Source organism: Annulohypoxylon maeteangense (genome assembly GCF_022496945.1).
Source record: "Annulohypoxylon maeteangense strain CBS 123835 unplaced genomic scaffold GGS22scaffold_2, whole genome shotgun sequence".
NCBI lineage: Eukaryota > Fungi > Ascomycota > Sordariomycetes > Xylariales > Hypoxylaceae > Annulohypoxylon > Annulohypoxylon maeteangense.
The window spans coordinates 1,200,033-1,222,233 of NW_025953249.1; the positions used below are offsets into that span (position 1 = coordinate 1,200,033).

Here is a 22,201-nt window from a genome sequence, read left to right on the forward strand (position 1 = left end):
GAACACATCCACGTAGACGGGAAACAGGATAGGAGGATAAAGTCGTCGAAAGTCCGATCCCAAACAGAGCGGTTTCTAACTCCACGAAACTTTCCTCTTATGCCTAGTAACGGCGATAGCTGCGAGACTCCAACGAGTACCACCAGCCACTAGAAAATAGTGGAAAGCCTATCTCGATCGCCTATGTATGTCTCAACCTCAAAAGCAAGAGGATTAAGCCACCATAAAAAGGGCTGATCCCATTGCATCCCGCACCCGCTCAAACACTCCGCGCTGTTACACGGCCTGGTCTCCTTCCTGTATAGAAGATAGTATGGTAGTATGGGTAGAACAGCTATAGCCAGTGAAACGCGCGAAATCACGTACATACTCGACCATGTGACCATGTGAAGTTATACGTGTAACTACACAGAACCCAGCATAACCACGGTATCCCATCCAATATGAAGCGAGCCTATATCAATTCTATGGAAGTTTGAGACATAGGACCGAATTGCCGGGTTACGTGCCTCGGTAACATGTTACATAGAGAGTCGAGGCAATCCTTCAGGTCACTCCTCGGGGGACATACGGCCGTATTATAGAGACTCGATAGGTTTGGCAGGTTGGACAGGGTTTGATGTTATGAATAAAGTGCACATATTGAAAACACGTTTTAAAGCAGGCTCGAGTGTTCCATACTATCATAGGTATTCATGGGCTTCATCTCATTATAATGATTCTATATCATATGTTAATGAGCTACCTAGGTAGCTTTAAACGCGCCAATACCAACACTACCTATCGAGGTAAGGGATATATGATTTTATGTCAACTCCCCAAAATGGCTGTAAGCTAAGACATTGAGGAATTCCTCATTTACGAATAGCATCAAAACAAATAAACGAGGACTATATATACTTCACACAAAAGATGAATCAAGATTGAATAGATAATTTCTTGAACTTTGAATTTCATTGGTAACACATCGTCTTAATATACGTAAAAACCTCCCTATTTCAAACGTGAACGCAGAGACGGTTCCCTCCAGGAATACAATGCAATTCAAATCGAACCGAACCGGTCCAGACGCCTTTAAAAACGATTGGTATTCGCCATTCCTCGATGACGCCACCGTTCCCGACCCCTATCCCGTGATTGTATACCCTACACATTTTACACCAGACATGCACCTTCTTAATCTTCGTCTATCAGGTCAGATCACCGCGTAGGTGACCCGGAAGGACTGTTCTCGCGGCTCAGGCTCTCGATACTCTCGACCATTGCGAGAACTCGTGTTCGTGGCCGCTCAAGCCTCACTGCTTGCGCAGAAAAGACATCACCGTCGGAGTCTTGTACTGGAGAGCGAGATGGCTTCCTCTTCCTGGACTCAGTGCTAAGGCTAAGGTCCCCGCCTAGCAAGCGAGCGCTTTCATCCCGCAGATTCCGCGGTGTGCGCACCGGGGTTTCGGGTTGTCTTCCCCTATCCTCATCATCATCATACCTAATTTTTTCCTTTTCCTTGCCCTTATCCAACCTCCACTCCGCTTCCAGCTCTTCGCGCACCTCGCGCAGGATATCATCCTCGCTCACGGGACTTGGACTGGGGATTAGCGTTCCCAAATCCCTCTCTTCTACCGCTTCCACTCCCCTATCTCCTATTTCTAGGTTTCTCCTCATTTCCTCGGCTTCTGTCGTTACGTCCTTCCCTTTTTCATCCAGAGTCTCTTCATCTGGATTGACTAATACGACATCTTCACCGCTCTCAATATCCGGCTCGGCATTGACAACACGCAAGGGCTCCTTAGGCACCGTGAACATGACCTGCACGAGCCGTCTCTCCACGGCCTTCTCGATATCCCACTCATCATCATCATCGTCATTCCCAATTCTGGGCAAGTATTCTTCGTTCGCGACCCCTTTTCCTTTTCCATTCCCTATTCCCCTTTGACCTAGACCCTGTCCCAGGTTCCGATCCCTTCCTGGTTGACTTTGCTCCAACGCTTCCCAAGCCCCCCTACCGCTCTTCCTCCTTAAGACGCCACCAGCCGCTATTCCACTCAGTCCACCAAGCCTGGCATCGTAATCGCTGGCTTCCCCCTCTGTATCATCGCGAGTCTCCTTCCCATAACGTTCGATAGGGCTCGCATCTGGCGTCGCCCCGCTAAACACGCGGCGCAAACTCCCGAAGAAACTTCGACGAGGCTTTCTCTTACTCGGGCTACCCGGCTCCTCCTCTCTCTCCTTATCCCCGCCTCTCATTCTTCCTCCCATCAACAGCCCTGGCCCCTCGGCTTGCAGGGCCGGGAAGCTGCTTCTTGCTGTATTATAACTTGGTGTAGAACTGGAACTACTCCCACCCCTCCCCTCGTCAACAGCGGCTGCCAGCGCTGCAGCAGCAACACCGAATCCAGCGCGCAGATGCGAACGTATGGAGTCTGAGCGACTGACCGCTGTATTGATATTTGTGTTCAAGTTCAAATTACTGCGGTTGGATTCCGAGACATTGCTCTCTGTGCGTTCGTCCTCGCCCGTCAATCGATCCAACGCCCACCTTGTCGGGCTTTGTTGCGCGGATCGACGCCCACTAAGCAGCGCGTCTACGGCTTCCACATCGGACATCCAGTCTTGGACCTCAGGATCAGTTGCGCGCTCCGGACTTGGCGTTAATGAAACGCGGGCTGGCTGCTGTAGGGCGATGGGCGTGTCATATTTTTCGTTATTCTCCTGGGTTTGTGTTGGTGTGAGGAATGGGTCCGAGTCCTTCCTGCCCTCGTTGCGCAATGGGCTTATCGGCCCGCCCAAAATACCACCGTCATCTTCATCTGCCTCGGCGATGGGATGGATAACAGCAGAATGAGGATCGTAGGTGTTGCGGCGCGGAAGCGGTTTTCTTAAAACTCCCTGTCCCTGCGTAGGCGCTCCCCCAAACCACGAATGCGGCCCCTGGCCTTGGTCTAGGCTTCCGCGATTTGCTTGAAGACTTTGGTATCCAAGTGACCGGCTGCCGCGCATGTACGGGTCGCCACCGCCGGTGTACCAGGCCTGGTCGTGTTCAGTCATCTCGTCGTCATGAGGTAGGAACCGCGAGGTATCCTGCGCCAGAGCACGAATTGCGGAGTTGCGGATAGTGCGCCGGTGCCTCAAACGACGGCGATACAGGAGGTAGATTACTATCGCTATAATTATGGCTGCGATGCCGAGACCCAGGCCAAGCCCTAGCCCTAGGCGTAGACCTAAGTCGCCATTTGCAGTGCTTGAGCTATTGTTGCCTTGGTCTACTGCGTTGTAGGTTGGGTTCGTATAGTCGTTTGACCAGCTCATCGAAGTAAGATTCAGAAACATTGGCACATCATTGCTACTGGAAGCTTGTCTCCTGACTTTGGTTTCGGCTGGGGATATAGTGTAGCCTCCATAGACCATCATCACATTCCCAGGAAGCAGCGCCGCGCCGTGGCCGTAGATACCCGGCCCTGATGGCTGCGTATCGGGAACTACCCACTCCCAGTCTCCTTTGCCGCCGTAGCTAGCGCCGATGTTAAGAATAGCAAGCTGCGGTGAAGCGGTTTGAGTTAAGTCGCCCACCCAACCACCTAAGATAATTAAGGAGGTTCCGTCCTCGCTTAGGACCGCCGTGTGACCGGATCGGCTGTCTATACTAGTGAGGGTGCTTTTGATAGCTAGTTCGGTATTGGTACTGCTTGAACCCACTATATCGATGTTGGAGATAAAACTCCAGCTCTCTTCCGGTAAGCTCCAGATGGCGACAGTACTCATATTGATAAAAGCGGTCTTCGTATGACCTCCCAGGAGTACATAATTAACTTGCTGTGTTACTGTCCCCGAGTGATTGGAAATAGATGGAGATAGACTAGTAAAGCTGAATCCGGCCTCGGCTACCGGGGGACCTTTGCTAGAAACCGGACTAACCGTAAATTCCCCCGTATTGATACCCAAAGGCGCAATCTTGATCATCTGATTCGAGTAAGTGGCGTTCGATTGAGCGAGACTAGCATTGGAAGCGGCCGTCCCAGGACACATTCCTCCGTAAACATAGGTTACGGCAGGCGATAATTGAGGCTCTAGGATATTTGAGAAACTAAAACCACCGCCTAAGAAGCTTGGCCCTGCTTGGATTGAATTTGCATCGGTAGCCAAGGTTGTGTTCGCTCTGCTCCATGACGAGGCTCCGTCAACAGAAGAGAGATAAAATGTCCATATTTCGGAACCTGCTGGCGCAGAACAATCGCCAGCGTAGACGATAAGCGATCCATTATCGGCAAGCGACGGGGTGAATGCGGTTTTGTTGGTATCCAAGAAAGGTACATTCGATGATAATGTTTGGAAAGATAACGATGAAGCTTGAAGGCTGTTTGAAAAGTTGAGCGCTAGTAGGTCGACCCAATCGTCCTGAGGTGAGAATATGTAAGCGATATCAGCAGTCGCATTCTCTTGCGCCGGCTCAGGCTTGGATTGTGGAATGAATATGCTTGTAGGAAAATAGGGTAATGTCTGAGCCGCGCTAATTGTTGAGAGCTGAAATAAGGCCGTAATGAATATTAAAGATCGGATGCCTGCGGTCAGCCGCCAGGCCTGTGATATACGGGTAGCAAACAACACCATCCCGAAGGAAGACTTCATCGCTCTAGGTCAACCCTGTGAGAAGCATCGTCTAATTCCTTTTGATCCAAGAAGCCTGCAAGTAACAAATTGGAAAGAGACAAGTCAACAATGTGTATAACGCGCGCCTTGGAACCCCGCAGGACTTCCGCGATCTCTCAATTCATACCCTATCGATATGATATGACAAGAGTTCAAGGTCCACGGTTTCGCAATGAGACACCAACCGGACGCGGGCCGATAGATGAATGATTTGTTGTCTCGAGCGGTAGGGTTTCAGCTGAAGAGCACGGAGCAGTGTAGAGGGTCTTGTTATTTGGCCGGGTGGATAATGCGAATATGACTATTAGAGATAATCAATGGCGGGGATTTCGGATATCCAAGGTTCCCCAGCCGAGCGCGGGTCTCGTACTATGTAAGCTTTGTGCTACAAACAAATTGCTGACGTTTCTAGATGTGTCCGGATAGAGGTACTGTGTCGGTAGTATTGAATGCTGTATGTCGGGTGTCTGGTTTGTTTGGTTGAAGAGTCGTAATAATTGAGCAAAAGCAAAACAAACAATCGTAATATCTAGATGGTTAAAATCACCATTCAAATTAAACCTAATTCTACAGCAACTTCCAAGATTCGTCTTGTTCTTTCTTCATGCATGAATTTCTCCCATTTTCCCATGCCTCCAGAGCCCCTTCCGAATCAAGAAACCGGATAAGAGAAGGGAACCTTGTGTTTGGAGGGGCACGCAAGATCGGTTGTCACGGCAACCTATTGACTAGTACCTTGGTATTCAATATAACGGTAAGTGCCGACAAGCCACATGCAAGTCAAATCCAACCAATCGTTCGCCTCGATCCACCCAATATTGGCGGCACAATGGAAATAACGGTCTGGTGGTCCTCGTCAGCTCAATATAATTCGCAATTCACTAAGCGCTCTGACACAGGTGCCACCATAACAAAATTAATGGTCGACCAAGAACGCGAATAGCACCTATTTATGAATCTAAAGAACCGTGGAACGACGTCCTACCATACCTAGGTACTACTAGGTACAGTACCTAATCACTAACATCACAAAAAACCCTCCCCCCCCCTGATGAACCCTCACCCCAGATCAGCTTGCATAAGCAGGATAAGATAAACAAATGCGCAATGCCGGAGATTTTAGCAACCGAATCCCCGCACCAAAGTCAAATTAAGCGGCGCCGGCGATCGTATCGAGCCATGCGAAATTCGACATATCCAACTCTCCCTTATCGGCAAGCTCCTGGAGTGCAGCTTTGCTCCTCTCAATCTCCGGCTTCACCGCGGCCACTGCCGCCGACCGGCTCGAGTACTCTCGGAATGTGGCGGGGTTCATGGTGTACATATCATTTCTTCTTGAAACCCCCGAAGGAGGTTGCTGCTCAATTACCGTTCTAGCCCTGTACTCCTCCAGCTGGTCTCTCAGTGACCTCATTTCCAAGTTATTATCGTTATATTGGGTTTGAGCGGCATCTCTTTCCGCCTCCAGCTCCGCTATTCTCTGCGCGAGCTGTGTGGCATCACTGTCTTGGTTGTTTTCATAGATCTGGTTGAGATGCCGTAGCCGCTTTAGTTCCTCTTCATGTGCGGTTGCCGATATGGTGAGTCTGGTGGTTTCGTTTTGCGCCTTGGTGAGTTGGTTGAACATATTTGTATGCTCTGTCTGTAGCTCCTGTCTTCTCCTTTCCCAAGCCGTCGTTTGAGTAGGAAGTGTCGGCTGCGGCACTGTAACGACGGTTGGCCGGTTTTCGATTTCCTTAGTGTACGCCGTGTTCGGGCGGTCCGCGAAGGCCGGGAGACAGAAGACGGGGCCGTGACCGCTACCTTTCAATCGATAATATCTGGTTGAGAGATCTACATAGGCGACACCCTTAAGAAAATCTTCGCCTGCCTGTTCCTCTCCTTCTTGTGGGGGACGTCGTAGCGCATTTCCTACTACGTTCTGTCTTGAGAACACATTATCCCGATTAACACCCCACGCTTCCTTTTTATCAAGCATCTGATGGACAAAGTTAAAGACATCTTCCCCGGCGTTAGCCAATATCCAACGATCTTGCGGGAAGACGATTTCTCTGCCAGCACGCCCGTCAGGTCCTGTATTGCTCAGGTGCTGCGCCGGGACAATGGCCTCGTTCGCAAGTAGGTCCACGGCGTTGGCGTAAGCGATTTCAAGCTCGTGCATGCGGCCCACGAGATGCTGCGTGAACATCAACCACTCTCCGATCAACGTTTTCCTGGCTTTGGGCAGATCTGGGTTCGTGTTCAGGTCCTCTTCCTCGGTCGGGAGGAGCGCAAGCAGTCCGCCCATAGCCGAGAAATCGTGATCAAGTTTCTCGAGGCACTCGTTGGCGTGCATAAGTAATGTCAAATGAGATTGAAACGGGCGAACTGGCTCCAGATCATGTTCGATGTGTTGTACAGGGGTCTCTGATAGTGGACAATGAAACTCGATGCCTCTCTCGTCGCTGTTCCGTTTGACGAGATTTACCAGACTGTTGAGCGGTTTTCGGTGCGCCCTGTCGATATTGTCGTATGGTTTCTGCATATCGTCTAACCAGTCGTAGGCCGTATTCCTAAAAAACGACATCTCGGCGCCATTGTTTGCGCCATCGACCTCGCCAGATGCTATGCTTGGCACGATGGTGGATATCAAATACGCCAAAGACTGTGCATGCTGCTTTAGAGCCTCCAGAGTCGGTGGCCGGCCAGCAGTAGATAAGTAACCGCAGTTAACATGCCCGAGCATCCTCATGTCGCCTGGGTTTTCGTGATGGTGGTTCGAAAAGTAAGGCCTTGCCCAGTAGGTCGGCCCCACATAACCCTCCATGTCTTTGTAGACATCTGCTAGCTGTGGCGGCGTCTGGTTGGACATTTTGACAATAGTCTTACTCAGCGCGCCTTTGGGAGAATGAGTGTAGAACAGAAAGACAGATTCTAACGATATAGATACCTCTTGAGGCGAGGGAAAGATGGGTGAATAATAGGAGAGTACACATTTACGGGGGATATTCTTGATGAAGCATCAAAAGAGAAAGAAACCCCTCTCTATCGCCGGAATGTTAAACAATCCGCTGAGCTACCCAACATTCCAAAGCTACATATTAGGTAGTTCCGAATCTACCAAACAATGAAAACGGCATGGAAGGTATCTGCCGATGATATTTGCTTTCAGCATGAATCTATGAGTATGTGAAGAAAGAGAAAGCGTTCTAGCAATTACCTAGATACCTACCTAGGTACCTAGTATCTAGTAGGTAGGTAAAAAGGCATCCATCCCAACAGAAAATTATCGAAGTGAAGTGACGTGAAGTCAGAAGTCAATAATCGAACTAGCTTGTTTACCTATGTTGATATACTCATCTAGTCGGTTTTCGACTGGATACCTACTAATTAGGTAGTATTTGAGGAGAATAAGTGATACTCTGATTCTATAGTATAAATTCAATCATACCAGGACCCAGGAGAGATAATACGAAGCCACTCTGCCTCACTGTCGAAGTAGTTATCCGGATTCGGTAGCTATCAGGAAGAGCTTGGCGGTCTCACTATAGCGACAAAGGATGCATTCGGCCTAGTCTATCACGGTTCTTAGGGATAGAGCTAATGTCGTGTTGGAATGAACCAAATTTGATGTAGAATTTCTACGACAATGACTTTTTCCTTATGTCTTAAAGCCTCAATGCATCCAATCAGCCACATAAATTTTCAGCTGACAAGGTCAAGTTGCGTTGATATGTCGAGAATATGTTTACATAATCAGAATATAGTACCTAGTAGGTGGAAGACGTCGAGTCGACTTACCTGAGACGGTAGGTATAATACCTAGTTAATTCTACCCTGTTCACGAACCAGGCTTAGCTGGAATATAACTTTGCAACGAGTCAGGGATCTTATATGTACGTAAAGCGCATGTCTCCAAGAGCGCCACGCCGCAAGAGTCTGACCGGTGTAGAAGATCGTTCTATGTGATAATTCTTGGAGGTACGACATAGTTAATACTACTACCTAAGTAAGTATGCATAAATTAGTCAACGTATGGGGTAGAGTTTGAGTTGTAACACTATTGGATATATCATCACAAGACAAGATTGAATGCAACGACAACGACGACGATATTCGTTGGAGGCCTGGCGCATGAAATCTAGTGCCTGGGTATAGCTCGTATCATACTAGGGATACTATGAGTTTTGTATATAGTACCTAGTACCTATTGTGTAGTAGCACCGCGCGGGTGCCCCGATACGCAAGCGGGTTCATGCAGCTATATTTAACGCTGGGATGTTATTGCTAAGAATGGAATGGTCGACGTCCACAAAATAGCTGCAAGCTCCATTAGTTGGATGAAACTGGTAGGGATTACCAGGTCGTCGCAAGCCTCAGGCGCAAACGGATCTCTAATAGTCTTGGATTAATGTACCGATAGTCTGATGTCATTGATCGATTAGGGCGAACTAACAGAACAGAACAGCCGAGATCATAGGGTGCGTTGTAAGGAGGATCCTAGACTGTCCTCGAGTTTTATGGAGCTGCTGTTTTCGTTTCTTTTTCCCAACTATCTCAATGTTCTCTGCCTCTGCCCTGCAGTAACGTTTCCTGCGAGTTGACCTTGTAACACCGAGCATTGAGCATCGAGGATCGAATCAAAATAGTGTTGGGATCTTTGTCCTACATTTTTAGACGCAAACTCCATTTTTTCGATACCTAGGATGAGGTCATACACAATTTATGAAGCATGCTAAGACTTCGTACGAAAAGTGAAATTATTAATTACCTATCTAGGTAGAGAAGTACTCGTAGCTCCTACCTTCAACGTTACTAGATCAATAGATCAATAATCCCTTCAGCTAGAAAATCTAGGCTTTCTTTCTCCATCTGAACTAAAAACTCAATTTTCATCATCAGCCGATCGTCTAATGTACTGGGTTTACTGTTGAAGGGAAAGACTGGCAACGCTGACACGTTAGTGAAGTCTAAAGTCTAAAAGGAAATTGGAAAGTTCCAAGGACAAGAAAAGCGTGGGTCAGGTCAACAGGGGTACGTGCAATCACCGTCATTTCCTTCCTATCTCCTCCCCACGCCATTCGCAGCTCATGCAGGCAAATCCTGGTTCCCGTCAAAAGCTTGTGAAGATCTCATTGCAGGCCTTTTTTTTCAAAATCCTGAATTCCAGGAATTTCTTGGAAACCTCAGACACAGACAACTGGCAGGTGCAGATGTGGGAGGTATAGACGACTTGCTTATGAGGATTCACGTTATTATTATATCAAATACCAGTCGTACAATCCTCGCCCATCCTCGCCATTTTCTTTTCCTCAAGAACCACTTCCCATTTCCTTCTGGGATTGGATTGGATTGGATTCGATGATATTATATCCCAGATCTACGGAACGACGATCGCTGACCAACATCTGGGGTTGATAGTTGCCTCTTCTGTCCAATTACACGTAGCCGCCTACGTTTGTGGTACTATAGTACACTGGGAAGACTGGCCCATTTTTGGTCTCCTCCTTTTGTTAACTTCACGCGTCACCCCTAGTCGTGAAATTTATTCTTGGTATCGTCAATTGAGATTTCACGACTTCGAGCTCTCGTCCGACTCTATCTAGAGTTTGACTGGCGCCACGCAGTCTACGAAAATTCCCATTGTTCATATTAAATAATAGGAATCGCCAATAGTCAAGATGAGCAATCAAGGACAGGCGACTACCACGCCGCCAGCTTCGGCGTCGTGTATGATCTCAACTAATTCCGTCTCGATACCATGGATCACTAACAAAATTTCACAGCTCTTTACTTGACTCTAGCTCCTGTTGCTTTGGTGGCTGGCATCTACTTCGTTATTTTCCTAGTTTTACGCAAGAGCCAAAGGCGTTACTACGCTCCGCGAACTTATCTAGGAAGTCTTCGTCCAAAGTAGGATATTCAATTCATATAAAGTTGTCTTTTACAAGTTGGCTGGTTGCTGATACTATTTTGTGTAGCGAACGATCGCCACCTCTTCCCAATGGCTTACTAAGTTGGATTGGTCCATTTTGGAAAATTCCAGATATTCATTCATTGCAGCATCAGTCTTTGGATGCTTATCTCTTCCTACGATTCTTGCGGATCATAGTTGTGATCTGTTTCGTGGGCTGCTGTGTACTCTGGCCGGTGTTGTTCCCCGTGAATGCGACGGGCCATGGATCATCTGAGCAGGTGGATATACTCTCCTATTCTCACATTAACAAGGACACAGAATCGAACCGCTACTATGCCCATACGTTCATGGCTTGGATTTTCTACGGATTCGTCATGTATATGATCATGCGCGAGTCTATCTTCTACGTCAATCTGCGACAGGCGTTCTTGCTCTCACCTTTTTACGCCAACCGGATCTCTTCCCGAACCGTGCTTTTCATCTCTGTTCCCGACGAATATCTTGACGAGGCTAAAATACGAAAAGTGTTCGGCGATTCGGTTAAGCACGTTTGGATCACTGGAGATACCGAGAAGCTTGATGAGCTTGTTAAAGAGCGGGATGAGGTGGCTATGAAATTGGAGAAGGCCGAAGTTAAATTGATAAAGCTTGCCAACGAAAACCGGCTCAAGGCATTAAAGAAAAACAAGGGCGCCTCTAGCGAAACAGCTGAAGCTCCCGCAGATGCAGAATCGGGTAGCTTAGCTGCGCGTTGGGTCCCTGAAAAGAAACGACCAACCCACCGACTTGGACTCCTTGGTCTTGTTGGAAAGAAGGTCGATACTATCAATTGGTGCCGAACTGAATTGGAGCGGATCATCCCGGCTGTTGAGGCAGCCCAGAATGAATACCGTACCGGGAACTACAAGAAGATTCCTAGTGTCTTCGTCGAATTCGCTCATCAAGCTGATGCTGAGTCGGCATACCAAGTGTTGGCTCACCATCAAGCTCTGCGCATGTCACCTAAATATATAGGTGTTACCCCTGGTGAGGTCGTTTGGAGTTCATTGAGGGTATCTTGGTGGCAAAGAATCATCCGAAGATTCGCTGTACTCGGATTCATTACCGCACTCATCATCTTTTGGGCAATTCCCGTCGCGGTCGTTGGTGTGATTTCCAACGTTAGCTACATTGCAAACAAGGTTTTCTTCCTAAACTGGCTGTTGTCAATCCCCTCTATCGTTCTAGGACTTATTCAAGGGTTGTTGCCTGGTGTTGCCCTCTCAATTTTGATGTCTCTTGTTCCCGTAATCATGAGATGTAAGTTATATATGCCTAAGCCATTCATTTGAAGAAATACAACAACTAATATTCGAATAGTATGTGCTAAACTCTCAGGAGAGCCTTCTCTATCACGGGTCGAGCTATTCACCCAGAATGCGTATTTCGCTTTCCAGCTTATTCAGGTGTTCTTGATAATGACGGTCACCTCATCAGCATCAGCTGTCGCAACGCAAATCGCCCAGAATCCTGGTGTTGTTACATCTTTACTTTCAACGAATCTCCCCAAAGCCTCTAATTTCTACATTTCGTATTTTATCATCCAGGGCTTGGGCGTTGCTTCAGGTGTTCTTTCACAGGCTGTTGGATTCGTTATCTTCTCGCTCATGTACAAGTACCTCGCTGGCACTCCTCGTGCTCTCTACACGAAGTGGGCAAACCTCAGCGCTATATCGTGGGGTAGTGTCTTACCGGTCTATACTAACATTGCCGTCATTAGTAAGACTCTTTAAACAGACCCGGCTTGTTTAAATCGTACTAACAATTGACCTAGGTATTACGTATGCTGCTATCGCACCGTTGGTACTTGGTTTCGCGACTGTCGGCCTTTCGTGTTTCTATCTCGCATGGCGATACAATATTTTCTTTGTTACGGATACAGCTATCGACACCCGAGGTTTAATCTACCCCCGAGCATTGAAGCAACTCTTTTCGGGAATTTACATCTCTGAGCTATGCATGATTGGAATCTTCGCTACTTCTGTAGCCATCGGCCCCCTGGTCCTCATGGTTGCATTCCTCGTTTTCACGATTTTATTCCACCTGACTATCAACAACGCTATTGATCCTCTACTCTATAATCTGCCCAGGACCCTCGGGGCTGAAGCCGAATCTAAGAAGTTTCAGGTGGAGAGCCCCCCGACACGGAACGGTGCACACTCTACTGCCCGCAATGGCCATCAAGATGGTATCCAAGACGGCCTTCCAGATGCTGAGAAGGTGTCATCCGACGATACCGCAGTAGCTGAGAAGAAGCCTGGATTCTTTTCCAAGTTCCTGAAGCCATGGCAGTACTGTGATTATGAGGCAATGTGCAAGCTTGTACCACACGACTCGATTGATACATCTAGCCTGTACTCGGACGAGGTCGAACGCAATGCCTACTTCCCGCCTTCGGTTAGCAGCAAAACGCCGTTGTTGTGGATTCCTGAGGACTCTATGGGCATCTCGAAGCAAGAGGTCCGAGATACTAGCAAGGTGATCCCGATTACTGACGAAGGTTGCACATTGAGCGACAAGAATAAATTGGAATGGGATACAGAAACTGTGCGCCCGCCGGTCTGGGAGGAGAAGATTTACTACTAGGTTCATAATCTGAGTGAGGTATTAGCCTCATGAATACACGCCTAAAATGACTCGAGAACGAGTGGGCTTAGGACATGGTATCCTAGCTTCTCATCATGATTGTTATGGACAGGGTTGGTTTACGATACCAAGTTTTGATCGATGCATCAGGATGAAGTCTTTTCAGTTTTTGTTTATTATTGTTTGGGTTAGTCGAGGTTGATGAATGGTTTATAGGTTTGGGGATGTCTATTATACCCGTTGGACGAAGAGGATGTGTTTAGTATCATGTTAAGCTAATAAGAAACTCTAATAATGAAGAATCATGATATTTAATTACAGCATCATAAATTTCTGGTATTGACTTGTATCCTTTTCTAGACTATTGATTCTTATAGGAATATTGAAGGCAGTTGTTTAGTAAGTACAGAAGTAAATATGTATATAGTTTCCTGATTGGTCAACTTACATGTGTTACATAAGCGAAGGCGCTCCGGTGGCACTAAAACAAGCCAAGGCTGGTGCGACACAGCCAATCACACTTGCAGCTAGTCGTCTCATGACGTCCCACCCCAACCTTGCGTAGTTGACCTTCTTAGTTGTATCGCTCCACTGTTCTTTTGTCTTCCCCCATATCTTCTATCTGTTGAGCAGACCAACCTCCGCAAACGCAACCACTCACGACATCATCGAGTATCTCTCATTCACTCATCTGAGTGAATATCAACTGCTTCCTAATTCTTTCGAATCCAGAAATTGTCATCACGATAATTCACAATGAGATTCTCTACCGCTTGCGTGGCGGCTCTTTCTGCCAGTGTAGCATCGGCTGGAAGCTGGTTTAGCTCCCAAGACGCCGTCGCTAAGGATGCGCAAAAGGTTCCTGGTGAATCTCCTCTCGAGTTCTGCGATACGGACCACAGCAACGATATTATAAAGATCGAGAGTGTTGATTTATCACCCAATCCCCCTGAGACGTATGTTTGGCTAGTTACATTGTGTATTCGAAAGATGAAAGATCCAGCGAATCAAAAGGCATTTCTGTTCTAACTAATGATTCTTGCATATCTAGTGGCTCCGAGTTAGTCATCGAGGCTACAGGAACCGTTTACGAGACCATCACGGAGGGAGCAACCGTGAACCTCGTTGTCAAGTATGGTCTAATCCGCCTGATTAGCACCACCGCCGACCTGTGCGAACAAATCGAGAATGTCGATCTGAAGTGCCCTATTGAGAAGGGAGTCTTGTCCATCACCAAATCTGTCGAGATCCCTAAGGAGGTTCCTCCTGTATGTGTCCCCGGTCTTATAAGGGCTTTGTTGAAAGTTGGTATTAACAAGTGGAATAGGGAACATACAACGTCTACGCCGAGGTCGTCAACGCGGATGGAAAAACTCCCATCACCTGCCTCCAGGCCACCGTGAAGTTCGGAGGTAGCAAGTCGGATCTGTCGATCGAATTGTAGATCGCCTTTGGGCAACCGAAACGAGACTTGTATCACCGTCATACTTCTGGAGAAAAGGGTCTAATTTAAACCTGGATTGATGATTACTACGCATGGCATAGCACTCGTAATGGACGCAAGGGCACCTTTCCCCCTACGCCTGTATTTGTATGGACTTGATGGCACCATAGTTTGATTTTTTGTTGTTTGCTTCCGCGAGTCTGGTTCGACATTTTCTTTGATACCGCATGGTTGTGATGAAGGCACGTAATCACATGAGTTTAGCATTAGTCGCGCATCTACAATGATACCCCGTAAGGGCATTTTCGAGTCTTTGAACCCCGGCCTCAGACCTCCGCTAGAGCATTGCAATCCATGAAACCCCTTTGATGTTTAAGAATGATGGATGTGTATAATACAATCCCGACCTTGTAGCCATCTCGTAACAGTATTTGTATAAAGTATTTGTATAAAACCCATTAAAAATGCCTCTACTCTCCAAATAGACGCCTCACTCTTCTCAGCACACTATCCTTCTCGGGGTCGTACGGGTGCTCTTTACTGGGGATCTCGAGTATGGTAGGGAAGGCAGCCGTGTAGGTATCGATTCGATGCCTAATCTTGTCGGCGACGTGCTGGTTTATCAATATGATACCGATGTCCTTGCGCTGCGTGGTGAAAGAATCGAAGGCGGCCTCGATGGCTGATGCGTCCGTCTTGTTATCGACGACTAGGAAGTTCTTTTGCGAGTCGGGCGGGTTCGTGACGTGCTAAGCATATGGCCCTCGTTAATAAACATCCCAACTTAGAGTTCGATAGACCGCAAAATGGCGGAAAGCTAGATGTTGAGGCTTACACCTATTCCTGCTAGGAGGAGGCCCGTGACTGAATCCTAATCATCTCTGGGGTTAATCTTCTGAATTATTGAGTGGCTGCTGTGTGGCGGTTGCGCTAACCTCGTCGCCGATGACGGCTAGGAATTGCCTGTCCTTGTAATCTGCGTGGGACGCCATATTTGTGAGTCAATCGGAATAGGCAGCGTGGGCGTGGTTTGGTTGAATCGTTGGGTGTGCAATTCAAGGTTGCATTTAATTAGGAGACATCTAGAGGCGCCTAGCTCGAGATAGGTACTGTATCACAGGTACTGAGCTTGCGAAACGCACGGCTGAAACTTGTAAGGTGCTTGCTAACCCACCTGGCAGGCAGAAGTAGCGACCGCTAAAAGGAAGCTCTGACCGCCTGGACTACCGCCTGCTAGGCACCTACCCCGCCATTTTACAGGTATCCATATCCATCTACTTGTACCCAGGTACACGCCTAATTTAACCAGTTAGCAGCCGCTATTGCTTGTGCCTAAAAAAAACCCTAGCACCGCCTAATACGTAGCAACCGCGTCCCTGTAAAATTTCCCATTCTAATCTTCGTGAGCCGTGTTTTCTTTCTTAACGAAAAGTCAACAAAGGGAAAGCCGGACGCAGCCAGCAACGCAGCATAAACCTCCCTTCGCGTGGGAAAGGCTGCCGTCGCTAGTTTAATACCATAATACACATACGTGTGATGGGTATTTACTAGGTAGCCAAATTCCCGATTCGCCTACACGCAACGTCCTGTCGAGATGCCGCCACGGTTAGTTCGTCGGAGACCGCTCCTAGAGCGTGTCAAGTCCATGCTCAACCCCATGGACTTCCTGTTGTGGTTATCTGAGGAGATCGAGACACGCGACTGGGACTCTAAGCTCGTGGGGACGCAGATGGGACTGGTTATGAACTTTGCGTTTCTGCTCGCCCGAGCCAATAGTGGTGGTTCTCAGGCTGTAGATCCTGTGTTCGACGAGGGAACGGTCTCTGGGTGGTTTACTTTCCTCGTAAGTTTCACTTTACTATCTACATATATGTGGGATTCACTGGAGACTATAGATTTGTTTCTAGTTGCTGACCACGCTTGCATGCGGTTGCATAATAGGTCGGCTCCCTAGTCTGGTGTCTTATTACCGCTTCGGCCGTCAATGCGACCTACACGATGTATCGATCTCGTCATTATCGACTATTCGAAGCAGATGTAGAGAGGGAGCCCCAGACACCTTCGGCGCATCGTGTCCGTGTCCAGTCGTCACCGGTATCGTCGTCGCCTCTCCGGCTTTTAACGAATATGATAGGCACCGAGAGTGCGGAATCGAGAGCGCATCCCGATCGGGCTCGAGATGTGTGGGAGATATCGGTTTGGGATCCACTACCGATTTGCCTGCAAATATTTTGCTTGTTCAGTCCTGGTCATGTCCTCGTCTACACGATGTTCCTGCCGCTAGCGCCTCTGGATGCGAGACCAAGTGTCACCGTCTTCAACTGCATCGTCCTTCAGTGTATCCTCTCGGCGCAACTACTTCTATTCCAGAATAGGTTTACGCAGCAAAACAAAGACACCGCCATTATTCAAAAAGAAGTTATGCATGAATACGATACCAAGTTCGTTCATCCTCGCCTTTACCCTACAGTCAGGGATGCCGCAACGCAAATATCGCAGGGTGAGGAGGGTGAAGACCTTGATGAAGATATACAAGTTGGTACACCTACCGTCCAGCTACGCCGAGGTTTCCGGACACGACCCAATCCCAACTACATTAAACACATTGACCCTGACCGTGGTATGGGCCGATCGAACTACACCAACAGCGGAAGTAGTTCTGGACTATTCACACCCCCTGTTACACGACACACCGAGGCCTATGGCAGCGAGCTAAGAGGTCGCACTCCTGTGGCTACTGCCAAAACTCAATGGAAGGGTACGCCAGGCCTTCCTACATCCTTTAACCCTACCTCATCCCGTCGAGGAGCTTCCAGCGCTTCAACTTCCACTCCTAACTTTTCTGCCTCTACCTCTAGCACCCACCAGACCCACCAGGTAGGCGATGGCGGCTACATGGGTGTATACACCCACCCTAAATCACCCTTAAAGAAGGCTCCTAGTCTAGGAGAACTTCAGTTTAGATCACCGCGAAATAACAGCGAGATGGCTCAACTCGAGCAATACCAATCGGCGAGAGAACGCAGCAATAGTCCTATAAAGAGCACTAGGAAAAGCACTGGGACGATGAATGTTCAACCGTCGAATAGTTGGGGTAGACCTACTCAAGCACCTTCTTACGAGAGATATCCATCTATGTGGCGGTAAGAGGGTTATGGTTGTTTTTATCTATTTTTTATGTAGACTATGCATTGATGTTAGGATTATCAGACATCAGGGGGGTTCTTGTGGATTTTGTTACGCCGCAGTGAAGAAAACTCTTTCGTATTCACCGGCGTCTGTATGAATACGAGCTACTTCCACAGAAAGTCAAATAGAAGTAGTGATGATGTTTAAGAAACTGCCGGCCTACCTCCTTCTTCACTTGGCCCGTGGTAATGCTACTTCCCGTGTATTGACGATAAACTTTTGTACATCAGTTGTTCTCACCCTTAAGTTGGGATCAAAACCTAAATGTTCATGTTTCTCCAACCATCAACCTCGGACGATCCACGATACCTATCGTCTGTTGAACCTAAGTCGCACGTTCCCCAACGTTATAGTCCGATCCTGCCAAACTCTGATCCGCTCACCTACCTCAAGTGTTCTCGCTAACTGCCGAGTAGCCACGCACTTGTGTTGTCTAATCCTATGAGTGAGGGAAAGATGAACATTCTCCTTAGTTCCGTTTCGGATTCGTCACCACTATCAGGCAGGTAGTAACGATCGTGTCTGATCTGATCTGCCCTGGGGCAGAAGAGAAAGCCAAAGAAATGGCATCTCCAAGACGTGGACGATCTTCATCTTTATTCTCACCGTCATCGCTACGCAGTCCAAGCTCGGACTGGCTTGTATCATTTTCCCCTAGTACGAGTCAAAGCCAACCACCACCGATCCGACAACGCACGAAAAGAAAGATGAGCCCCGGAAAGCCCTCAACGGCTACTAGTGCTGACCGACCGTCTCAAAAGCGAACGTCCTCTTTCAGCGGCTTCTTTAGCAAGATTCTACCGAGCAACCGTCCAGAGCAAGGAGGAACATATCGCACAACTGACTGGACGGGAGATGAAGAGATCGATCCTAGCGAGTTGACCGATTGGAATATTGCTAAGGAGAAGAGCCCAGCTCATCATACAACTTCATTGATAGTCCCTGATGAGTCCATTCATCGTCGAGTCTGGAGTTGGAGCCCACAAAAAGGGGACTCTAGATTCGTCGAAAACTTGCCTAGGGATCGATCTCTTGGACGTGAACGGTCTCCAGATAAACCGGATCGTGAACCACTTCCGCCTCGGAAATCGGAAGCCCTGAATAGGGCGGAGGTCCATGAGCTGCTCAAATCCAAGGAGATGAGCAGGAAAAGCCGACGAAGCCTGAAGGAGAGCGGGGACTGGCTGGGTGTTCAGGGTGCTGATCCATACTCGGGACAATTTCCGGTTCTGACACCTACAGATACGCCTAGCTCGGAGACAACAAGCAATTCAACGCGAGGCAGGCTGGCCGGGTTATCACGGAAGAAGAAGGCTGCAAAGTTAGAGTACGAGCAAGCTAAGCTATTAGAAGAACAGGAAAAGGACAAGGCTAGATTGAACAAGGAGCAAGCGAAGCTTAATAAACTCGAACACGCGAAGGAAGAACTTAAGCGTCAGAATTCATCACCAAAATGGAGCCAACATAAGCGTCAATGGTCATCCGCCGCCGAGCCCAGTCTCAGCCCAATCGCTCAATCCTTAGATAGTGTGGCACTTGGAAGCAGTGAGACATCTAGTTTACTGTTTTCGGAGATGCCCACTGACTCTGCCTCATCAGATCCCGAAGAGATCACAGTTATCCCGAACTTCTCTCGTCCCAATCGCCCGCCCGTAACTTTGAAGGCTACTTCAGGTCAAGCCGAACGTCTTAGCTGCGATGGCTCACAACGTCGAGGTCATGAACGCCGAGACTTGTCAACAGATACGATTATACATACCTTACCAGATACTAATCCCGATTCTGCATCTCTAACAAGGCCGGTTACTCAGCCATCAGAGGAGAATCTCAGTATTGGACAATCGGATATTGGACGAACCAAGAGCGAGAGGCATTTTTTATGGAGACGCCGACGAGAAACAGATCCGGGAAAGTCCGTTTCAACACCACCCGTGAGCCTCATCACATCCATGAGAAACAAGAACCGGACGTCCAATTCGGTCCAATACATCCCAAAGGATCACTTCGCCGACCTAGATATCCCGGATTATCGACTCCATCTCTTATCTCCGGAGCCGGCGGACACAGGCGACAGTCAGTCGACTCATTCGGAGGATTCCCAACTAACGACACCCAACTTAAGCTCCCTCGGGGTAATGGGCGGCAGCAAATTAGCACTGTCCTCAACTACAAACCTGGCCCGCTCACTGGGAAACGACAGAAGCACCCAAAGCATAAACGGAGCTACAGCGACCTCATCCCAGCAGTCAAAACTGAAGGGAATCATGAGACGTCCTTCGAAGTCCATCCGCCGAAAATTAACCCCAAGCCTGCTAGGTACAGCTCATACCAAAGAGATGGAGAGAAATCAGAGATCGCCTCCAACTTTCGACCAAGTCCAGGACCACTCGGTCAACCATTTACCGGAAGATATCCCAGAGTGCCAGAGCCAACATCTACAGTCGGATCTGCAAGGGAGGATCAGTTTGGAGCAAGCAGAGACGATTTTGCCCCTAGACAAGAAGGCAAAATCAGCCCGGAGAGGATCTGTGTCCATACCCATCACCACCACTACTGGATGCGTGGACCTCGCCCTGGTGAGCCTATCCGACTTTCCTCGGCCGAAATTGAGTATCGAAACCAAGCAGATCAACGGCCACACAGGCGCCACGGAGTTTTCGACGATTCCAACGTCGTCCCGTCAGCAAGAGTGTCACATCATACCGGAGCCGATCCAAGAGGAGTTTAGGACGACTTCCCCTCCCACCGTGATACAGAATGGCTCGCCGAATCTCGAGCCCCCTCAAGAGACACCCGGGATCGATATTATATCAACCCGCGAAGCGGCACCAGAAAAGAAACCGCCAATCAGAGTTTCCATTTCAACGATCCCCCGCCTCTACCGCCCCGTCCAACAGAATCTCGAAACGAAGGACGCCGAGATGCGGAAGAATACGGACACGGTAGTGGGAATCGAATCGACCAAGATACAAGCACTCAAGCCTGTAGTAGATTCCAACGGCACAACCAAGCAGGAGAAGCAAGGCCGGAAGATCAGCCAAGAACGTCAAAACAAGGGTTCGACCCAAATCCCAAAGGTAGCTTCGCAGGAAGCTCATCGGCGCGTATTGTTAGAGAAACAGAAAGAGAACATGCTAGAAGAGGCAACCCGAATCGCCATATTGCGTTCGAAGACCAAGGAAATGGCGACAAACAGATCGGCCGATCGCAAGGCAGGCCGAAACCGCAGCCGAAGTCCCAGCCCGGTCAAGAAGCACATGCCAAGCAAAGCGACGGAGCCGAAGCACTCGCTTCAGCAAAAGCGCCCGAAGAAGAAACGCCACAGCGAAGAAGGCGGAGGCACCGGGCTTCCTTCCAAGCATGAACACGTCAAGAGGAGCACAACCCAAACCCAAACGCAGCACAAGAGAGGTTCTACGGAAAGAATTGATTGGGCAGACGTGACTGCGACCGCGGTCCAATTCTGTAAGACCGTCTACGTAGTCTTCCTCGGCTTAGCTTGCACGTGGTGGGCCATGGTCCGGCCCGCGTTTGATCAACAAAGCGATCTCTGGAGGAGGAGGCACAGGAAGCAGAGCACATGGGAAGATGCGATCGTCTTCATCTCAGCAGGTGTGTTCTGCCTTGCCGGCGGACTATCCGGTTGGTACGCATCGAAGATACTCTGGTGGCTTATCGAATAGTGGCTTTTTGAGACATTGAGACTTTGTATGATACAATAGGATGGTATTCTTGTATGATTATGTACGAGCTTGAGCCTTGAGGGGTTCGGGCTCGGGTTCAGGTTTAAATTGGGAAGAATGGTCGACTGGCTACCTATCGCAGAGGTTTCTTAGAACTGCCTAACCTAGTAATGAAGCTCTCTAGATACGGGTAGCTAGCCGACTGCGGTATTCGGAAATGGTTATGGCTGATATGGGTACTGGACCCATTTCCAGCAGGCCGTTCTAGATGGTTGAGGCTCCGACGAGAGCCGATGACCCTGAACGGCAGCGAAAACTGGAGCTGAGGGACGGTAAGCATCGGAGGGACACCGGACCGCTAAAAGGCTAAAAAGGGGAGGAATATTCCTGGAGGTTGCTGGAACTTCTGCGTACCACTTTAATATAACAAAGGTGCGGTGAATATGCATCGCACTATACTAGAGGTAGCCGTAAGGATTATCACCAACGATTGATTATTCGGTGTAACGAATTTGCGACTTCATGTTGGCTCTTACTTCTAAAAGCCTATTAAAATTTTAAGTGAACTTATACTATATATGTACATGTGTACCTAGTACGTACATCCATGATGCGCTTAGAACTTGGAACCCTGAACATTTGAAGTTTTTTTGCTTTTCTGCGGTGTAGCGTTTCCCCAACCTGTATACGTACCTCGTACCGTAAGTACCGTTTGTACCCAAT

At 48.4% G+C, this 22,201-nt stretch overlaps 7 protein-coding genes across 7 annotated transcripts; 4 read left to right on the forward strand and 3 right to left on the reverse strand.

The window, feature by feature from the left end:
• Positions 1–923: 923 nt before the first annotated feature.
• Positions 924–5,230, reverse strand: GGS22DRAFT_152665 (uncharacterized protein). The gene has a single exon (XM_047959721.1). It carries the CDS (start codon positions 4,618–4,620, stop codon positions 1,201–1,203), a length of 3,420 nt encoding a protein of 1,139 aa, XP_047822738.1. The 5' UTR covers positions 4,621–5,230; the 3' UTR covers positions 924–1,200.
• Positions 5,231–5,272: 42 nt separating this feature from the next.
• GGS22DRAFT_152667 (uncharacterized protein) lies at positions 5,273–8,044 on the reverse strand. The gene has a single exon (XM_047959722.1). It carries the CDS (start codon positions 7,490–7,492, stop codon positions 5,792–5,794), a length of 1,701 nt encoding a protein of 566 aa, XP_047822739.1. The 5' UTR covers positions 7,493–8,044; the 3' UTR covers positions 5,273–5,791.
• Positions 8,045–9,748: 1,704 nt separating this feature from the next.
• GGS22DRAFT_152672 (DUF221-domain-containing protein) lies at positions 9,749–13,477 on the forward strand. Its single transcript, XM_047959723.1, has 5 exons — positions 9,749–10,350; positions 10,407–10,533; positions 10,602–11,836; positions 11,897–12,295; positions 12,351–13,477. Exons 1-5 carry the CDS (start codon positions 10,302–10,304, stop codon positions 13,160–13,162), a joined length of 2,622 nt encoding a protein of 873 aa, XP_047822740.1. The 5' UTR covers positions 9,749–10,301; the 3' UTR covers positions 13,163–13,477.
• A 346-nt stretch (positions 13,478–13,823) lies between these two features.
• Positions 13,824–14,636, forward strand: GGS22DRAFT_64632 (phosphatidylglycerol/phosphatidylinositol transfer protein). Its single transcript, XM_047967655.1, has 3 exons — positions 13,824–14,118; positions 14,214–14,430; positions 14,490–14,636. Exons 1-3 carry the CDS (start codon positions 13,919–13,921, stop codon positions 14,604–14,606), a joined length of 534 nt encoding a protein of 177 aa, XP_047822741.1. The 5' UTR covers positions 13,824–13,918; the 3' UTR covers positions 14,607–14,636.
• Positions 14,637–15,076: 440 nt separating this feature from the next.
• Positions 15,077–15,598, reverse strand: GGS22DRAFT_177618 (vacuolar ATP synthase; the record flags this gene model as incomplete). Its single annotated transcript, XM_047963527.1, has 3 exons — positions 15,077–15,355; positions 15,442–15,477; positions 15,542–15,598. The coding sequence occupies 3 exons, from the start codon at positions 15,596–15,598 to the stop codon at positions 15,077–15,079; spliced, it is 372 nt and encodes a 123-aa protein (XP_047822742.1).
• Positions 15,599–15,827: 229 nt separating this feature from the next.
• Positions 15,828–18,138, forward strand: GGS22DRAFT_152676 (uncharacterized protein). The gene is made up of 2 exons (XM_047959724.1): positions 15,828–16,449; positions 16,548–18,138. Exons 1-2 carry the CDS (start codon positions 16,201–16,203, stop codon positions 17,751–17,753), a joined length of 1,455 nt encoding a protein of 484 aa, XP_047822743.1. The 5' UTR covers positions 15,828–16,200; the 3' UTR covers positions 17,754–18,138.
• Positions 18,125–22,056, forward strand: GGS22DRAFT_152677 (uncharacterized protein). Its single transcript, XM_047959725.1, has one exon. It carries the CDS (start codon positions 18,359–18,361, stop codon positions 21,476–21,478), a length of 3,120 nt encoding a protein of 1,039 aa, XP_047822744.1. The 5' UTR covers positions 18,125–18,358; the 3' UTR covers positions 21,479–22,056.
• Positions 22,057–22,201: the final 145 nt, after the last annotated feature.